This window comes from Globicephala melas, chromosome 21 (genome assembly GCF_963455315.2).
Source record: "Globicephala melas chromosome 21, mGloMel1.2, whole genome shotgun sequence".
Classification (NCBI taxonomy): domain Eukaryota; kingdom Metazoa; phylum Chordata; class Mammalia; order Artiodactyla; family Delphinidae; genus Globicephala; species Globicephala melas.
The window spans coordinates 29,591,623-29,606,851 of record NC_083334.1 but is presented as its reverse complement, the minus strand read 5'-3'; the positions used below and the strand labels follow the sequence as shown (position 1 = coordinate 29,606,851).

General features: G+C 55.9%; 1 protein-coding gene across 12 annotated transcripts in view; it reads left to right on the top strand.

The window, feature by feature from the left end:
• The window catches only part of FGFR1 (fibroblast growth factor receptor 1), a 48,129-nt gene extending 34,920 nt beyond the window's left edge, over window positions 1–13,209 (top strand). For 8 of the 12 annotated variants that reach the window (XM_060291697.2, XM_060291696.2, XM_060291699.1 and 5 more), the window contains 14 exons: window positions 265–437; window positions 2,064–2,187; window positions 3,242–3,432; window positions 5,308–5,452; window positions 7,459–7,662; window positions 8,616–8,760; window positions 8,991–9,112; window positions 9,539–9,649; window positions 10,176–10,366; window positions 11,027–11,149; window positions 11,286–11,356; window positions 11,624–11,761; window positions 11,953–12,058; window positions 12,173–13,209. In XM_060291697.2, the coding sequence (XP_060147680.1) occupies window positions 265–437; window positions 2,064–2,187; window positions 3,242–3,432; window positions 5,308–5,452; window positions 7,459–7,662; window positions 8,616–8,760; window positions 8,991–9,112; window positions 9,539–9,649; window positions 10,176–10,366; window positions 11,027–11,149; window positions 11,286–11,356; window positions 11,624–11,761; window positions 11,953–12,058; window positions 12,173–12,349 (2,021 nt within the window). In that variant the 3' untranslated portion in view covers window positions 12,350–13,209. Of the gene's footprint in view, window positions 1–264; window positions 438–2,063; window positions 2,188–3,241; window positions 3,433–5,307; window positions 5,453–7,458; window positions 7,663–8,614; window positions 8,761–8,990; window positions 9,113–9,538; window positions 9,650–10,175; window positions 10,367–11,026; window positions 11,150–11,285; window positions 11,357–11,623; window positions 11,762–11,952; window positions 12,059–12,172 lie in introns of all 12 variants that reach the window. The other 4 variants (XM_030833599.2, XM_030833544.2, XM_030833536.2 and 1 more) reach the window with 1 other exon arrangement.
• The last annotated feature ends 2,020 nt before the right edge of the window (window positions 13,210–15,229 follow it).

Below are 15,229 nucleotides of genomic sequence, written 5' to 3'. Positions count from 1 at the left end.
CCCTTTGGGCCTGGGTGTTGGGTTTGAACGGGAAGAGGGGCGCTCGGGTGATTGTCTGGAGAAGGGGAGGAGGGGGCATGTGGGGTCACAGTGCTTGGCCCTGGGATCCCTCGGGGGTCCGGAGCAGTGCAGGCGTCATCCACAGGTGGTGGGCGGGAAGGCGGAGGCCCTCGCTCCTGAGCCTGACCAGGCCCTGCCCGTGTCTCTCTCTTTCTATCTCTCTCTCTCTCTCTCTCTCTCTCTATCTCGGCTCTCCCCGGGCAGCCGTGGCTCCCTACTGGACGTCGCCAGAAAAGATGGAAAAGAAACTGCACGCGGTGCCAGCTGCCAAGACAGTGAAGTTCAAATGCCCTTCCAGTGGGACCCCGAACCCCACGCTGCGCTGGCTGAAAAATGGCAAAGAATTCAAGCCTGACCACAGGATCGGAGGCTACAAGGTACCTGTGTTGATATGAAAGTTAGAATCAGGGGAACAGGAGCCGCTGCTTAGAAAATCCCTCTTTATATGCTTTAATTGTGTTAAATAACGCTTTCTATCTATAAAATTAAAAATCTTTCAAATACAAAAAAGTGTATATAAACTTAAAACTCTTCAGTCTTTTTTTCTGTGTATACCTACGGTTTTTACTTGGACAATCATGTCTGTATAATTTCTTGTCAGTTGTTAACCTTATAACATGAATCTTTTGTCATGTGTTTGAAAGATAATTTTTCATGGCTTTATAATATCCCGGTATTAAAATGTTCCATAATTTAATGAACTATTTTGCAATGCTAGTTACTTTCCAGTTTTTCACTGCTGTAAATAATGTTGCGGTGAATATCTTTGTGCTTAAGTCTATGTCAGCATTTTAAAATATTCTTCTTTAGGACAGATTGAGGGAAGTTACTAGATCAAAGTGTAAGCAGTTTTTAAGCCCTTGATGCATGCTACCCAATTACTTGTTTTTCCTGATAATTAGGTAATTTTATCCATTCATTCATGTATTCATTTATTACATGAACATTTCTTGAACACATGTCTTTCCAGAAAATGTACTAGGCAACAGAGTTCAAAGTACAATGGGAAGACATAAAATTTTACTGTGATATTTGCTCTAATGGAGGATGATGTAATCAGTTGGGGTGCGATTTTATTTTTTATTTTATTGTGGTAACAGTTACTTTCTCAAAGAGAAGATGAATTTTCCCTCCCATAGCAGAGTATGAGAATGACAAGCTCACTCTACCTTTGCCAACAAATTTGATAGATGAGAGTATCGCATTGTTCTCTGTGGGCTCTTTTGCTTAGTAACGAACTTAGAATTTTCATGTGTTCATAAGCGATTTCCATTTCCTGTTGTGGGAATTGTTTATTCGTGTCCTTTGCCCGTTTACAATTCCAGGAAGAACATCTTCATCTAATCCCTGCTTTAAAGTCTCTGATCATTCTTATCGTTCCTGTTTCTCTTCCATTTCACTTAGCTGCTCTTTTCTCATTATTCTTGTATAAGAAAAGCAAAGGAGATCAGAAAAAATATGGAAACTGTTTAAATTAATTCACCCAACACTTGCTGTAGGCAAGGCTCTGTGCTCTGAGTCTCATGAGGCAGTATCCTGCCCATACAGAATTCTGTCTAATAAGATGGCAGATATCCATGGGCACTGCACCTGCAAGGTACAGAGGGACGGAGAGAACAGGTTTGGCCGGAGATGGGGCTGGAGGAGATGGACTTCGAAACGAGACGTCAAGGGCGGGCAGGGCTGGACTCGTAGCGGGGAGCTGTTCCTGGCACAAGAACAGGGTGGACAGGGGTGCAGGGTTGGGGAAGTTCCCAGTATATTTGGGAGGGTGCAAAAGGCACATTTGTACAGATCACGATGGCCTTGGCCTTTGTGGGGAGACTTTCTGGGTCCTCACACCTGTCTGCCTGATGCCTTCTTGCAGAGTATAAATGGGCTGGGGTCACTGTGCAGCTGGGCTGCGTCCTCCGTGCTCTGATTGGAGGGTAAGCGCCTCGGGGCACCAGCACCGCCTCTTCCTCCAGACCCGCAGTAGAACCCTTTGGCGTGTTTCCGCTCAGGTCCGTTATGCCACCTGGAGCATCATAATGGACTCCGTGGTGCCTTCTGATAAGGGCAACTACACCTGCGTCGTGGAGAACGAGTATGGCAGCATCAACCACACCTACCAGCTTGATGTCGTGGGTAAGAAGGGACAGGAGCAGGAGCTTAGAGGAAAGAGCAGGGATGCTGAGAAAACAGCCTGGAGCCAGGTTTACTTAGGGTTGGAGTCCGGATGGTGTGGCATTTATTAGTTCTGTCACCTGCCTCTCTCCTTACCTGTAAGTAGAGGTGGGAGGATGAGCCAGACCACAGATTCATTGTAAAGTGACAGGTGCTGTTGGTAGTCCCTCCTGCAGGAGGTGACTGGAGTAGTGGTGGTAAACTTAGCTTAATAGTAGCTGTCACTGCCTGGATGCCAGCGGTCTGCTGGGTGCAGTAACTACACCACGGGCAATTCTCCTGGCATCCCTGCAAGAGAGGCACTGTTGGGCTTCCCTGGTGGCGCAGCAGTTGAGAGTCCGCCTGCCAATGCAGGGGACACGGGTTCGTGCCCCGGTCCGGGAAGATCCCACATGCCGCGGAGTGGCTGGGCCCGTGAGCCATGGCCACTGAGCCTGTGCGTCCGGAGCCTGTGCTCTGCATACAGGCCACAACAGTGAGAGGCCCGCATACCGCAAAAAAAAAAAAAAAAAAGAGGTGCTGTTGTTCCCACTGTACGGAAGAGCAGACTGAGAGGCTCAGAGAGGACAGGCCCCAGGTGAATGCAGACTCCAGGCAGTGCATGAGACACTAGGAAGAATGTCACGCCTCTGGGTGCTGTGACTGCAGCCTCTTCCTTCTAGAGGTTCTGAGTCTCATTCTCTAGCAACCTTAAGGTAAAGAGTTTCCCAGCCAGCATTCTGCTTCGGCTTTGAGGCTATGGTCTTGTAAAAAGAAGCTTCCGGTCCAGGAGGTCTGGGGTTGGGTCTGAGGTTCGATGTTTCTCACAAGCCGGTGATGCTGCCGCTGCTGCCCTTGGACCACACTTTGAACAGCAAGCGTCTAAGTGACTGTGATTTTAGCTAAGGACGGGTAGGCTGGGCCGAGGTCCGGGAGTGCTTCTCTTTGGTGGCCTTTGGGGTGCCCTCTGTCAGCATCTCAGCCAGGAGCAGCCGTGGCAGAGCCTGACGAGCCTCTCCCCTCCCTCCCTCCACAGAGCGGTCCCCTCACCGGCCCATCCTGCAGGCAGGGTTGCCAGCCAACAAGACAGTGGCCCTGGGCAGCAATGTGGAGTTCATGTGTAAGGTGTACAGCGACCCGCAGCCCCATATCCAGTGGCTAAAGCACATCGAGGTGAATGGGAGTAAGATTGGTCCGGACAACCTGCCTTATGTCCAGATCTTGAAGGTAATCCCTGGCCCCAGTCTCCGTGGGCTGGGCTCTGAGAAAGAGGCCTGTATCTCCCGGGGCCCAGGTTGCTGGGGTCAGGCTCAGGGCCCACGATGCGGCCCCATCCCTTCTCTTTGGATACAGGCTCCATCTTAAATGGGGACCCAGCCACATTCCGCAGGACCAGTGGCAGGTCACGGGTGGAGGCGTGAGGGGCACAGAGGGCTGGGGGTGGGCATTGCTGGTTTCTAAAGAGCATCAACAGTGACTGTGCCCGAGCTTTGGGGTCAGCTACTCCAGGAAGGCGTTGGCATTCCTGCTTTTCCATTGCCCATGACCACAGCCTTTCTAGGCAGCATCACCCAGTCTCTGCCCTGGTTCCCAAGTCACGTTCTTTCTGGCACGTGGGCTGAATGACAGGCACGGCTTAGGTAGGGTTGGAAGAGCAAAGGCCACAGGTCAGTCCTCAGCGGTTTCAGGAGTAATTGGCACTTTCTTCCTTTTTCCTCCCACCCCCAGACTTTGATTGTCCCTGAATGCTCCATTAATCCAGGGAAGCTAATTGCCTAATTCTCCAGTGGATCTTGCAACAGGAAGTCACCAGAAGCTGGGAAAGTGGTTTCCCTCCTGGTCCCAGCATTAGACCTCATCCTCCCGGGCTTGGCCATCCCAGAGATTTACCGGCCACCCTGCTCTTCACCTCGGGTGCTGAAACTGCCATGTAGGAAGCGGGGCCGTGGCCTTGGCCTTGGCCTTGGCCGCCCTCTCCATTCACAGTCCCTGCCCTCGTCCTGGAGGAGGGGGCTTAACACCAACAGAACGTTTGCTTGGGGGCAGTGATTTTTTTCTTTAGTTTATTTTTCGGTCAACTGCTCTGGACTTTCAAAGTCCGCTTGTGTTGTCCTGACAAGGGGAAGATGGCGAGTCTCACTCCAGCCTCCCTTTGCCTTAGCTCCTGGGCCTGTGTGGGAGCAAAATACAGCCACATCTCAGTGTTGGCCCAACTGATGGCGTGTCGTTGGTCTGTTCCAGCATTCGGGGATAAATAGCTCGGATGCGGAGGTGCTGACCCTGTTCAATGTGACAGAGGCCCAGAGCGGGGAGTATGTGTGTAAGGTTTCCAATTATATTGGTGAAGCTCACCAGTCTGCGTGGCTCACAGTCACCAGACCTGTGGCAAAAGGTAACGGGGAGCTGGAGGGGCCCCTGTGCTGGGAGTTCGATTGAGGCCCCGAGCTGCTGGGGCAGGTGGGGAGGCCAGCGCCCCACTCCCCCTGTTACCCTGCTGTGTTTCTAGTGCCCGGAGCCATGGAAAAATACCCGGCCTTGGGAGGCTGGTTTGGTTTGGTTCTGTGTTGGTGTCGCCCCCTCTGTGCCTTGTGTGTGTTCCTTGGCTGTGTGTGGGGTGCGTCCCGGCTGGTCATGCAGACGGAGGGTCTGAGTGATGGAGACAAGAGTGGACCAGCGTCCGCGGGCGTGTGTGCGTGTGTGGCTGCCGCCCTCTCCACCCCTCCTGTGTGTGCCCTCTGGAAACCAAACAGCCCCCCACGCTCCGGGCCCCATTTCTCCATGCGCTCGCCGCCGCATGCCGGGCCGGGCCGGGGCTGCCAGCGTCTGGTGATGGGTGTAACCAGCCATTCGTGTCGTCTCAGGTCTGCCGAGTTCCTCCTCAGGGTCCCACTCTCTTCTTCTAACAGGTCTCGCGCTGCCTGGTGGTTTTTGTTTGTTCCTTGTTGCAAAGGAGACGCTGGGGAGCATTTCTTCCTCTGGTTTTTTTTGTTTTTGTTTTTGTTTTTTTTTCCTTTTCCTCTTCCTCCCTCCCTCCCTCCCTCTGCGCCTCTGAGAGGTCTCAGGTCCCGGGCTTGTCCATGTTGCTTCCGTTGTCTCTTCTAGACGGCCGGAGTTAATACCACCGACAAAGAGATGGAAGTGCTGCACTTAAGGAATGTCTCCTTTGAGGACGCGGGGGAGTATACATGCTTGGCGGGTAACTCTATCGGACTCTCCCATCACTCTGCATGGTTGACCGTTCTGGAAGGTATACACTGTACTTCTCCTCTCGATGTCCTGCCCTCGCCATGGGCACGGGGGGAGCATGCATCGCGGGGCTGGGGGAGACACAGAGCTGGGCTCCGAGGGCCAGCAGGTGGCCCCAGCAACCTGTTCGGCTCTGCAGGTCGAAGCCTCTCGGTTCACACAGGTGCTTTCCTCGTGATGCGGGAACGCAGAGGTGTCCCACCTGTGTGCCTGCCTCTGGCTCTCCCCTGGGCCAGTGCGATGCATGCCTGGGATCTGGATTTAACCTGCAGCTGGGCTCTCCTCCAGGGCAGGCTCCTTCCCTCCTTGGGTCCGGCGGCCTTCCTTAGCTTGTCTGATCCTTGACCGCCAGCACCCCCCGAAAGTCTCAGAAGGGCCCGCTCCCCCTGTAACTGAACGTAGGCACCCTGGAACGAGGGGCTTGCTCTTGGCAAGGATCGTGCTCTCCTAACTCCCATGCTGCCACCTCACAGTGAGCGAGGTTCCACCCAGACCCAGACAGTGGACTGGAGCTGCATCGAGCGAGTCCTTTCCCAGGCAGCACAGGGGGCCTGATGGTGCCCATTTATCCTCCTTGGCTCCGACGTTGCCTCTCTCCAGAGGGGAGCTGTGTGCACTGGTCCAGGAAGGCAGGAGCCTGCAGCCTGCTCGGGGTGGTGGGCTGGTGCCTCTGCAGGGCCTGCACGTGGGCTGTGCGCTGTGCTGCTCTGGTTCCTGCAGACTCTGTCCTCTTGTCTCCTCTCTCCCTCTCTCCTCCTCTGATAACACCCCCGCTGGAGGGAGAGAAGCGTTCTGTTTTTCTCCTCGTCGCTGTCTTTGTCCCGTGTGTGCTCCCAGTTGGTTGTCTGTGTTTCTCGACGCTGGGGAAAGAGAAAAACAGAACCGCTTCTCCTTGTTATCAGCACCGCCGTCCCCTCGTCGGGCCTCGGGAGGTTCCCTTTGGGCTCCTTTGGGGTCATGCCTGGGGCCTCCCGGGGGAGGTCCTCGGGGTGCTGGCCCCTGTGGCTGGCGGGGGTCTTTAAAAGGGGAGGAGTGGGTGGAGAGCTGTGGGGGGAGAGGGACCCTCCCCTCATGGGGAATGTGTGTTCTGTGAAGTGGTGCTGGTTGGAACCCTCCCAGCCTCCGCGTGGGAGGGAAAGGGGGCTTAAACTGCACGGGCTTCTGTGGGGATGGGAAGGGCGAGATTCTAAACGGAGAAGAGAATAAAACAACCCCCCTCCACGTCCTTCTTCAGCTTCAGGAGTTAGACCTGTGAGCAGAAGTCTTAAGGGAAGTTTACGTTTTCCATCTTTAGCAGTCCAGACGTATTTGGAAATGAAGTTAGTTTTGCCTGTGGTTTGACGGGGTGTGGATATTTCCACGTCTGACCTGACACAGGTGACGTTAGGTGAAGCTGAGAGACGAAGTCAGGATACACACTGGTTTTCTTCTTCCCTTCCCTCCCCTTCATTGTCCCCATGCTGTGAGCGCCACCAGATGCCAGGCGCTGTGGCCTACACACATGGATGAGGTGCCGTCTGAGCCCTCAGGGTACTTGTGGGCTGTCAGTGATGAAAGATCGATGGACGGTTCAGCTGTCCCCCGTGATAGGGGGACACAGTGCTCAGGCGCTGCAGAGAAGGGCCGAGTTCTCATGGGGACACTCTGCAAGGCATCTAGCACAAGTGAGTTCTCAGCCGTCTCTGGCAGGGCACCAGGTACCCTTCCAGCCCAGCCGTCCCGCTGAGCAAGGAGGGCTCCTGAGTTCATGAGGATGGACTTCGGGTAGGAAGATACAGTCCATCCCTCTTGGGATACGAGTCAGGATCAGGAAGCCTCAGCGATCACAGAACGTCTGATGTGTGCTCAGTGCCAGAGCCCCAATCCTAGCTGGGACCTGGCTTGGTTCTTCTCTGCCCTGAAGATTCCCGGAGGAAAGGAGATGGGTGTTGAGTTTCTTACGGAGCTGGGACCCTAGTGGACGGGCCCCGCCCCGAGCCCGCTAACACCCTGTTCGCACTGACCCAGCCCTGGAAGAGAGACCGGCGGTGATGACCTCGCCCCTGTACCTGGAGATCATCATCTATTGCACGGGGGCCTTCCTCATCTCCTGCATGGTGGGGTCCGTCATCATCTATAAGATGAAGAGTGGCACCAAGAAGAGTGACTTCCACAGCCAGATGGCCGTGCACAAGCTGGCCAAGAGCATCCCTCTGCGCAGACAGGTAACAGAAAGTAGATGGGGGGTTTGCACACTCTGCCGTATGCTGTGCGCCATCCCTGTGCCTCGGGGCCTTCCCCGGGACCCTCTAATGCCCTGTCCTCGCCGCAGTGCCCAGCCAACTGCTTCGGGCTTTGGCTTCTGGGCCAGGGCAGGGGAATGTCCTGTCCCAAGGGCTCCAAGTCAGGCTCCAAGCTGTTCTGGTCCATGAGCCCATCTTACCCCAGCCACGGTGACCTGCTCACCCGGCATGTGGACTGGAAGACGGTTCTAGCTGGGCTGAGTGCACAGCTGGTACTGCGAGTTTGAACTGCCCCAGGGCCCATTAGAGGTGCCAAGGTGGGGAGTCCCCTGGCGGTCCAGTGGTTGGGACTCCACGCTTTCACTGCCAAGGGCTCGGGTTCGATCCCGGGTCGGGCAGCTAAGATCCCACAAGCCACGAGGCGCGGCCAAAAAAATTAAAAAGTGAGGAGAATAGAGGTGCAAAGGTACAGAGTGGGGGAGAGGACCTGAGTTGGGTCCCAAGATGCCCTCCCTCTCCTGTGCACCCCTCATCCCAGAAATGGAACGGAGGGTGAAGGTGTGTGAAAGGAGGCCACCTTCGCTAAGAGCTGGGCTAATTCTGGAAGGAGCTCTGGGAGTCAGGAATCCCTAATCCGGGGCAGGGTTTTCACAAAGAATGGGGACAAGAATAGAGTTGCTACTGCAATGGTAAGATACACAATGTCAGTCTGGAACGCTCATGTGAAAGGTGAGTAAATCAAAGCCCAGAAAGGCTAGTGGGGAAAATAAGTCAGTTTTAGAACCTAGGTCTTCCAACCCCCGGTGGCCTTTCTGCCACTCTGTGCTGGGGAAGGAGCATCAGATGACAGGTACATACCTCTGCCGTTGGCAAAAAGCCCTAACTGGGGATGAGAGGAATCCCCGTCCCCGCTGGAAGGGTGACCCCACGCTTCCCCGTAGGTGTCGGCCGACTCCAGCGCATCCATGAACTCTGGGGTCCTGCTGGTCCGGCCCTCGCGTCTCTCCTCCAGCGGGACCCCCATGCTGGCTGGGGTCTCTGAATACGAGCTTCCCGAAGACCCTCGCTGGGAGCTGCCTCGGGACAGGTAACCCTCTCCCCTTTCTGGGGAACCCCCGCTCGTTATTCTGACGCTGGCAGTGGTGTGTGCTCCGACCTTCCAGGGAGCGACGGTGCACCAGGTGCATCAGAGACGATGATTTCTACCTTCTGCTCTTGGTTGGGGGGGCTACGTGGAGGCGGGGAGGAATGGGGTGTCCTGTCAGGTTTGAACTTCACCGCCCCGGCTTATACCACCACCCTTTGTTTCCCCGAAAGACTGGTTTTAGGCAAACCCCTGGGAGAGGGCTGCTTTGGGCAGGTGGTGTTGGCGGAGGCCATTGGGCTGGACAAGGACAAACCCAACCGGGTGACCAAAGTGGCTGTGAAGATGCTGAAGTGTAAGTGATGCTCGTGTCCCTGCAGAAACAATCCCTTCCCTTTCCAAGCGGGCCATTGCACACCCGCTACATGGCCTGCTTAGGGATGTCCGGGGGTGGGGGGCATTCTGCACCCCAAGATCACTATGCTCTCACTTTGTTCCTTGGCATCCACCTGGGTCGTCATCAGGTGTTTATTCTAGATCCCGTTGCCAACTGATTTTCCTGACGTAGCCTCTGCCCTACTCATTACCACTTATGGCGACACCGGCTCTCGTAAGAGGGATGGGAGGATAAATCTGGATGTGAAAAAGGGAGGAGAGAAGCAAGTCCCAGAGAAAAGGGACCTCTGGGTGCTCACTTCATCCCCTCCCTGAGTTTTTCTCCTGTCGGCCTCCCTTCCGATGCAAACTAGTCTCAATTCCCTTCTCTGACTTGTCCATAAAGCGGATGCAACCGAGAAAGACCTGTCAGACCTGATCTCCGAAATGGAGATGATGAAGATGATCGGGAAACACAAGAACATCATCAACCTGCTGGGGGCCTGCACGCAGGACGGTAGGCGCTGAGCCCGCAGGCTTCCCACCCGTGTCGGGAAGGGGCTCAGGCGGGAACCCCGGGCTTCCTGCTGCCTGTCTGTCGGGGAGCAGATAACTAGCTGGGGTGTCAGCGACCCGGCATCTCTCAGCCACGCTTCGGGAAGTGGGTTGGGAGGAGAGTTTGGTTTAGCAGTAGTTGGAATGTGTTTCTCAGGGTCTGGGCTGGTGCCCATTGGGGTTCATACAGGTACCAGCATTCACACACACTGTGTGGACAGGAACAGCTGAGTTACTGTGGTCTAGGTTAGGGCTCTTGCCCCCAGCTTTGCTTGGGAACTTCCTGGACTGTGCAGGGGAGAATGATTTTGCTGGGTTTCTTTGGGGAGTTGGAATGAATTTGCGGGGTTCCCTAAAAGGGGAGGTTAGGCTTGGGGAACAGGCTCGCAGTTCCCCCAGTGCCATTGGGGGCAGAGTTCCTGGGGTGAAACTAGGCCCGTGTGCCTGCGTGGCGGCCCTGACGGCCTCTCGGTCCTCGTGTCCCCAAGGCCCCCTGTATGTCATCGTGGAGTACGCCTCCAAGGGCAACCTCCGAGAGTACCTGCAGGCCCGGAGGCCGCCGGGGCTGGAATACTGCTACAACCCCAGCCGTCATCCCGAGGAGCAGCTGTCCTCCAAGGACCTGGTATCCTGCGCCTATCAGGTGGCCCGAGGCATGGAGTATCTCGCCTCCAAGAAGGTGTGGTTCCTGAAGGCTCCCCTGGCTGGGGTGGGGGATGTGCGGGCCGCTCTTAGGGGACGTCAGAGTCAGGCGAGCCAGTGCAGCCTTGTGGCCCTGGGGTCAGGGTGGATTAGGTTCCAGTCCCTGCACTGGCACTCTCTGTGCAGCCCCAGGCAGCCGCCTCCTTACTTCTCCTCAAACGTGAAGTCAGAATACTACTGCCTGCGTTGTAGAACGGCTACGGGGGAAAATGAGGTCCCGTGCAAGACTTAAGGACAGCTTTTGGTGCTCAGTAAATGCTGCTTTGTTTGAACCCAGCCTGGTGTGGATGTGCTTCGCCCAGGGAGACGGGGCGTGAGAGCGCGTACACACTGGACAGAAGCGAAAGGTTCAGCTTGCTGGGTGCAAATCCAAAGCTAAGAGCTGGGAGGGGCAGGAAAAGGGGTCGATATGGAGGGTTTGCTGGAGTGATCGAGGGGCCCAGAGCTGGGGGTGTTTGGACGGCTGGCTGTGACGTGCGGGCGAGGGCCATCGTAGCGGGCAGCTGGACCGTTCGGGGAGGTCGAGTGGTGAGGTGGGCGAAGGCCTGCGAGGGGAGCGGGCCCACAGACGGCTGCAGACCCTCCCCTGCGCCCCGCCCTCCTCACTCCCATCCGTCTTCCCTTCCTGGCTCCGCAGTGCATACACCGAGACCTGGCCGCCAGGAACGTGCTGGTGACGGAGGACAACGTGATGAAGATCGCAGACTTTGGCCTAGCTCGTGACATCCACCACATCGACTACTATAAAAAGACGACCAACGTAAGTGCTGGCGCCGCCCTCGGTGCCCGTCCTCTGCCCGGGGCTCCGCTCCACTGTGGTGGGGTGAGCCACGTCCAGCCCTGCATGTGCCCCCGCCTGCCCCGGGCCACCACCAGTGTCCCCGTGCTGCTTGCAGGGCCGACTGCCTGTCAAGTGGATGGCACCCGAGGCCTTGTTTGACCGGATCTACACCCACCAGAGCGACGTGTGAGTCTGAAATAAGCAGTTGCCAGGGATGCCGGGAGAGAGTTTCCTGGGCGGTAGAGTCTGGCATTCCATCCCTGAGAGAAAAAAACATTGTATGTGCCCCTTCACTCTGTTCCCGGAGGTCATGGTCCCCTGGAGTCCCCTGGGGGTAGGGACTTGTGTTGGGGGCCGGGGCCGGCTTCAGGGTGCGTGCCTGCCGTGCTGGGGAGGGAGAGCAGCAAGGACTGCAGGGTGGCCTAGCTCTGTGCCCGGAACGCTCCTCCACAGGTGGTCTTTTGGGGTGCTTCTGTGGGAAATTTTCACTCTGGGCGGCTCTCCGTACCCTGGCGTCCCTGTGGAGGAGCTTTTCAAGCTGCTGAAGGAGGGTCATCGTATGGACAAGCCCAGTAACTGCACCAATGAGCTGTAAGCCGGAGAAGATGCCTGGGGTCCAGGCCTGGGCCCTGGGGGAGAGATGGGCTGGGCAGGCAGAGGGAAGAAGGGGTGCTTAGTCGGACACCGCAGCCCTCCCCGGTCACTCCTCCCGTGGTCCCTCCGCCCCGAGCCTTGTTGTCAGCTCTGGTCCTCCCTCCCCCGCCCTCACCGGCCTGCCTCAGGTACATGATGATGCGAGACTGCTGGCACGCGGTACCCTCTCAAAGACCTACCTTCAAGCAGCTGGTGGAAGACCTGGACCGCATAGTGGCCTTGACCTCCAACCAGGTGAGGCTGCCCTGCCCAGGCCTTCAGGCCCCGCCGGCCGGGTTCTCTCTGAATTCCTCCTGCCGCTGCCGGGGGGAGAGTGCGGGTCCAGCGTCCTTCTGTCCCCTCCCACAGGAGTACCTGGACCTATCAATGCCCCTGGACCAGTACTCCCCCAGCTTCCCCGACACCCGCAGCTCTACCTGCTCCTCTGGGGAGGATTCCGTCTTCTCTCACGAGCCCTTGCCCGAGGAGCCCTGTCTGCCCCGACACCCGGCCCAGCTGGCCAATGGCGGACTCAAACGGCGCTGACTAGCACCCCGCACCCCTCCCCGGACTCCATCCTCAGCTACGGCCCCAGCCCCGCTCCCGCTGGACTCGCCGCCTCCTTTCTGCCCTTCCTGCTGGCAGGAGCCAGCTGTCGCCCCCGAGCTCCCCTCTCCTCTTCCTCTCAGCCTGCCGCTGACACAGACGAGCAGGGAGGCGGGGACTTGTTGATGGCCACCTGGTTCCGTCCCAGATGTTGGACCGGGACCCCTCCCAGCCGCCTGGCACTGCCTGGAGGGTCAGGCAGTGGGGGCACGGGCAGCACACGAGGGAGAGCCGACCGAGGTTTTCTGTGTTGGTTTTGTCTGCTCCGTGCAGCCTGTGTTCCCGTGGCGGGTGCCCGGGCCTCGGGCTACAGCAGGAGTGAGGGGGGGTGGTCAGCACTCGGGCCTCCGTGGAAGGCGACCTCTGCTCCAGATGGATGGTGCCAGTGGCTTCTTAATTCCGATACTCATTTGCTTTGCTGACCAAATACCTGGTACCGGAGGATGGGGACGCAAAGGCTGGGAGCAGTGTTGTGGCCCTGGGGCCCAGCCCCAGAGCAGGGGCTTTGTACATAGCTATGAAGAAAACACAAAGTGTATAAATCTGAGTATATATTTACATGTCTTTTTAAAAGGGTCGTTACCAGAGATTTACCCATTGGGTAAGATGCTCCTGGTGGCTGGGAGGCATCAGTTGCTATATGTTAAAAACAAAGAAAAAAGAAAAAAAAAAAAGGAAAATGTTTTTAAAAAGGTCATATATTTTTTGCTACTTTTGCTGTTTTATTTTTTTAAATTATGTTCTAAACCTATTTTCAGTTTAGGTCCCTCAATAAAAATTGCTGCTGCTTCATTTTTATACGGGCTGTGTGACACGGGAGAGAATGTCAGCTGCAGAGGAGCAAGGTTGACGGGCTCTGGGGCTGTCTGTCCAGAGGGCACTGCGTGCTCTCTGTGGTCCCCACGCCCAACCAGCTCTTGCCTTCAGGTCCTGCACTGAGGCCTCCGGACAAGCCTCCTAGCTCTGCGATGCTTTGGGAAAGACAGGGAAAGAAGACGGCTGCGTGATGGGCAGGGAGCAGAGAAGCTGGGCCTGGGGCCAGGCCCTGCGGCCCTCTCCACCACGGACCACTTCCTCGGGGGAGAGGGTGAGGCCAGGTGGGGTCTGAGGGTCAGACAGGGAGCTGGGGGCCGACCTCAGAAGAGCCAGCGAGTAGGCTAAGCGCGATTCGACGAGGGCCTGCAGGCGCTCAGGCCCAGATGCGCGGCTGCCCCTCTGTGTGTGGGTGTGGCTTTGCCCGTGCTTCTGTGTGAAGGAGGACTTGTCCCCTAAGACGAGCTTTACCTTCAGGCCCCCTTGCTTCATGTTTCTTGCCTCCCAGGCTATTCTGTGTCCATGATTCCCCCTCCCCCCTGCCCATCCACGATTCCTGAATTCGTGTGATCAGACTGCGTGTGTTGGGGCTATCACACATCTTGGCTTCCTATGGTTCTTCCTATACAAACTCCACCCTGGCCCTCAGGAAAGGGAGAACATGGTCTGAATGTGTGTGCTTTGGCTGCTGGGAAATTTTCTTCTTCCACCACCTGCTGGTTAGTACTGCCCTCACCAAGTAGGTCCTGGCTCCTTGGAACTCGGCTTCTACCCCCAAGTCTTGCCCTTTGCTGGATTCCTCCTGAGTGCAAAAGGAAGTCCAGCACGCTTTCATTCCTGTCGGGAGAATGGGCTTTTTGCTCCTGAGTTTTCCTTTCTGAGCTATTTCTCGGCAGCCGCAGGGCTCGCACCGTTGTAAAGTTCTCTCTTCTCCTGGGTCTCCTCTGTGAATGAATATGCAACTGTCAACATATCGTGATTTGTGTTTATGTTTTAAAGAAGGCATACGTTGGCAGAGCCAGGAAATGAATTTTAGCACTTAAAACCATTTGCCTGACACCTTCTAGTGGGGCCTTTCCTTGTAAACCCGTGATGATTTCTGCCCACGGCTGTGTGGACGGATGGGCGATCTTTTACAAAGGGCTTTCTGTACCTTCGGGAGAGGTGCTGGGAGATAGAAGGCACTGTTATTGTAACAGTGATGTCCTCGCTGTTGCTACTGAAAGCCCCCGTGAATTTCCCGAGAGACTGAGCTGACTGGCAAATAAAAGATAGTGAAATTGACCTGAGAGAAAATGAAATGGCCATTTTACTTAGTTGACCAGATTGGGTCTCCCGAGGAAAGGAATCCAGCTTATCTAATGAAGATGTCGTGCTGTCAAGGCACTGAGTGTCTGGTTTCCTGAGGGTTAAAAGATTAGGGCCTGGGATCACCACAGCATCGATCGATACTGCCCTCCCGCCCTTTCTAATTGCCACAGGCTGGGGAGCATCCTTCCCCGGGCACCGCTAATGTACCGTATTGATCTCAGGTAAGTAAGATCAAACCTCAGCTGGAAAGAATCTGTCTCAATGACAACAGAGTCGCTGTGTTGATCAGTCGCCAGTGGGGGGAGCCAGCAAGCCAGAATCAAAGATTAAGGAACGTGCCAATCGGCTTTCACGTTCCGTTAGTCTGACCTGACCTACAGCTGTGCGCTGGTGGGGACCGGGAAATCTTTAGTCTAGGTTTTAACGTTATAGAGCATTTATTCGATATCACCAGTGTGACCTGTAATGATCGAAATACAGGATTAGACATGGACACGGTGCAGGTCCACACATGTCAGATGCCACCAACACCTTTCTTTTGGAGCAGAATTCTCTGAGTGAGACGAGGGCCGAGTCTGACATCACCACTGGGGTTGGGCTTTAGAAAATGCCTAAAGTTATACTCAGATTATTAGCAGCCGGTACAGCTGCAGTATCTGCATGTGTGGGGAAGAGTAGAGAGCGGGGGAAGGAGAC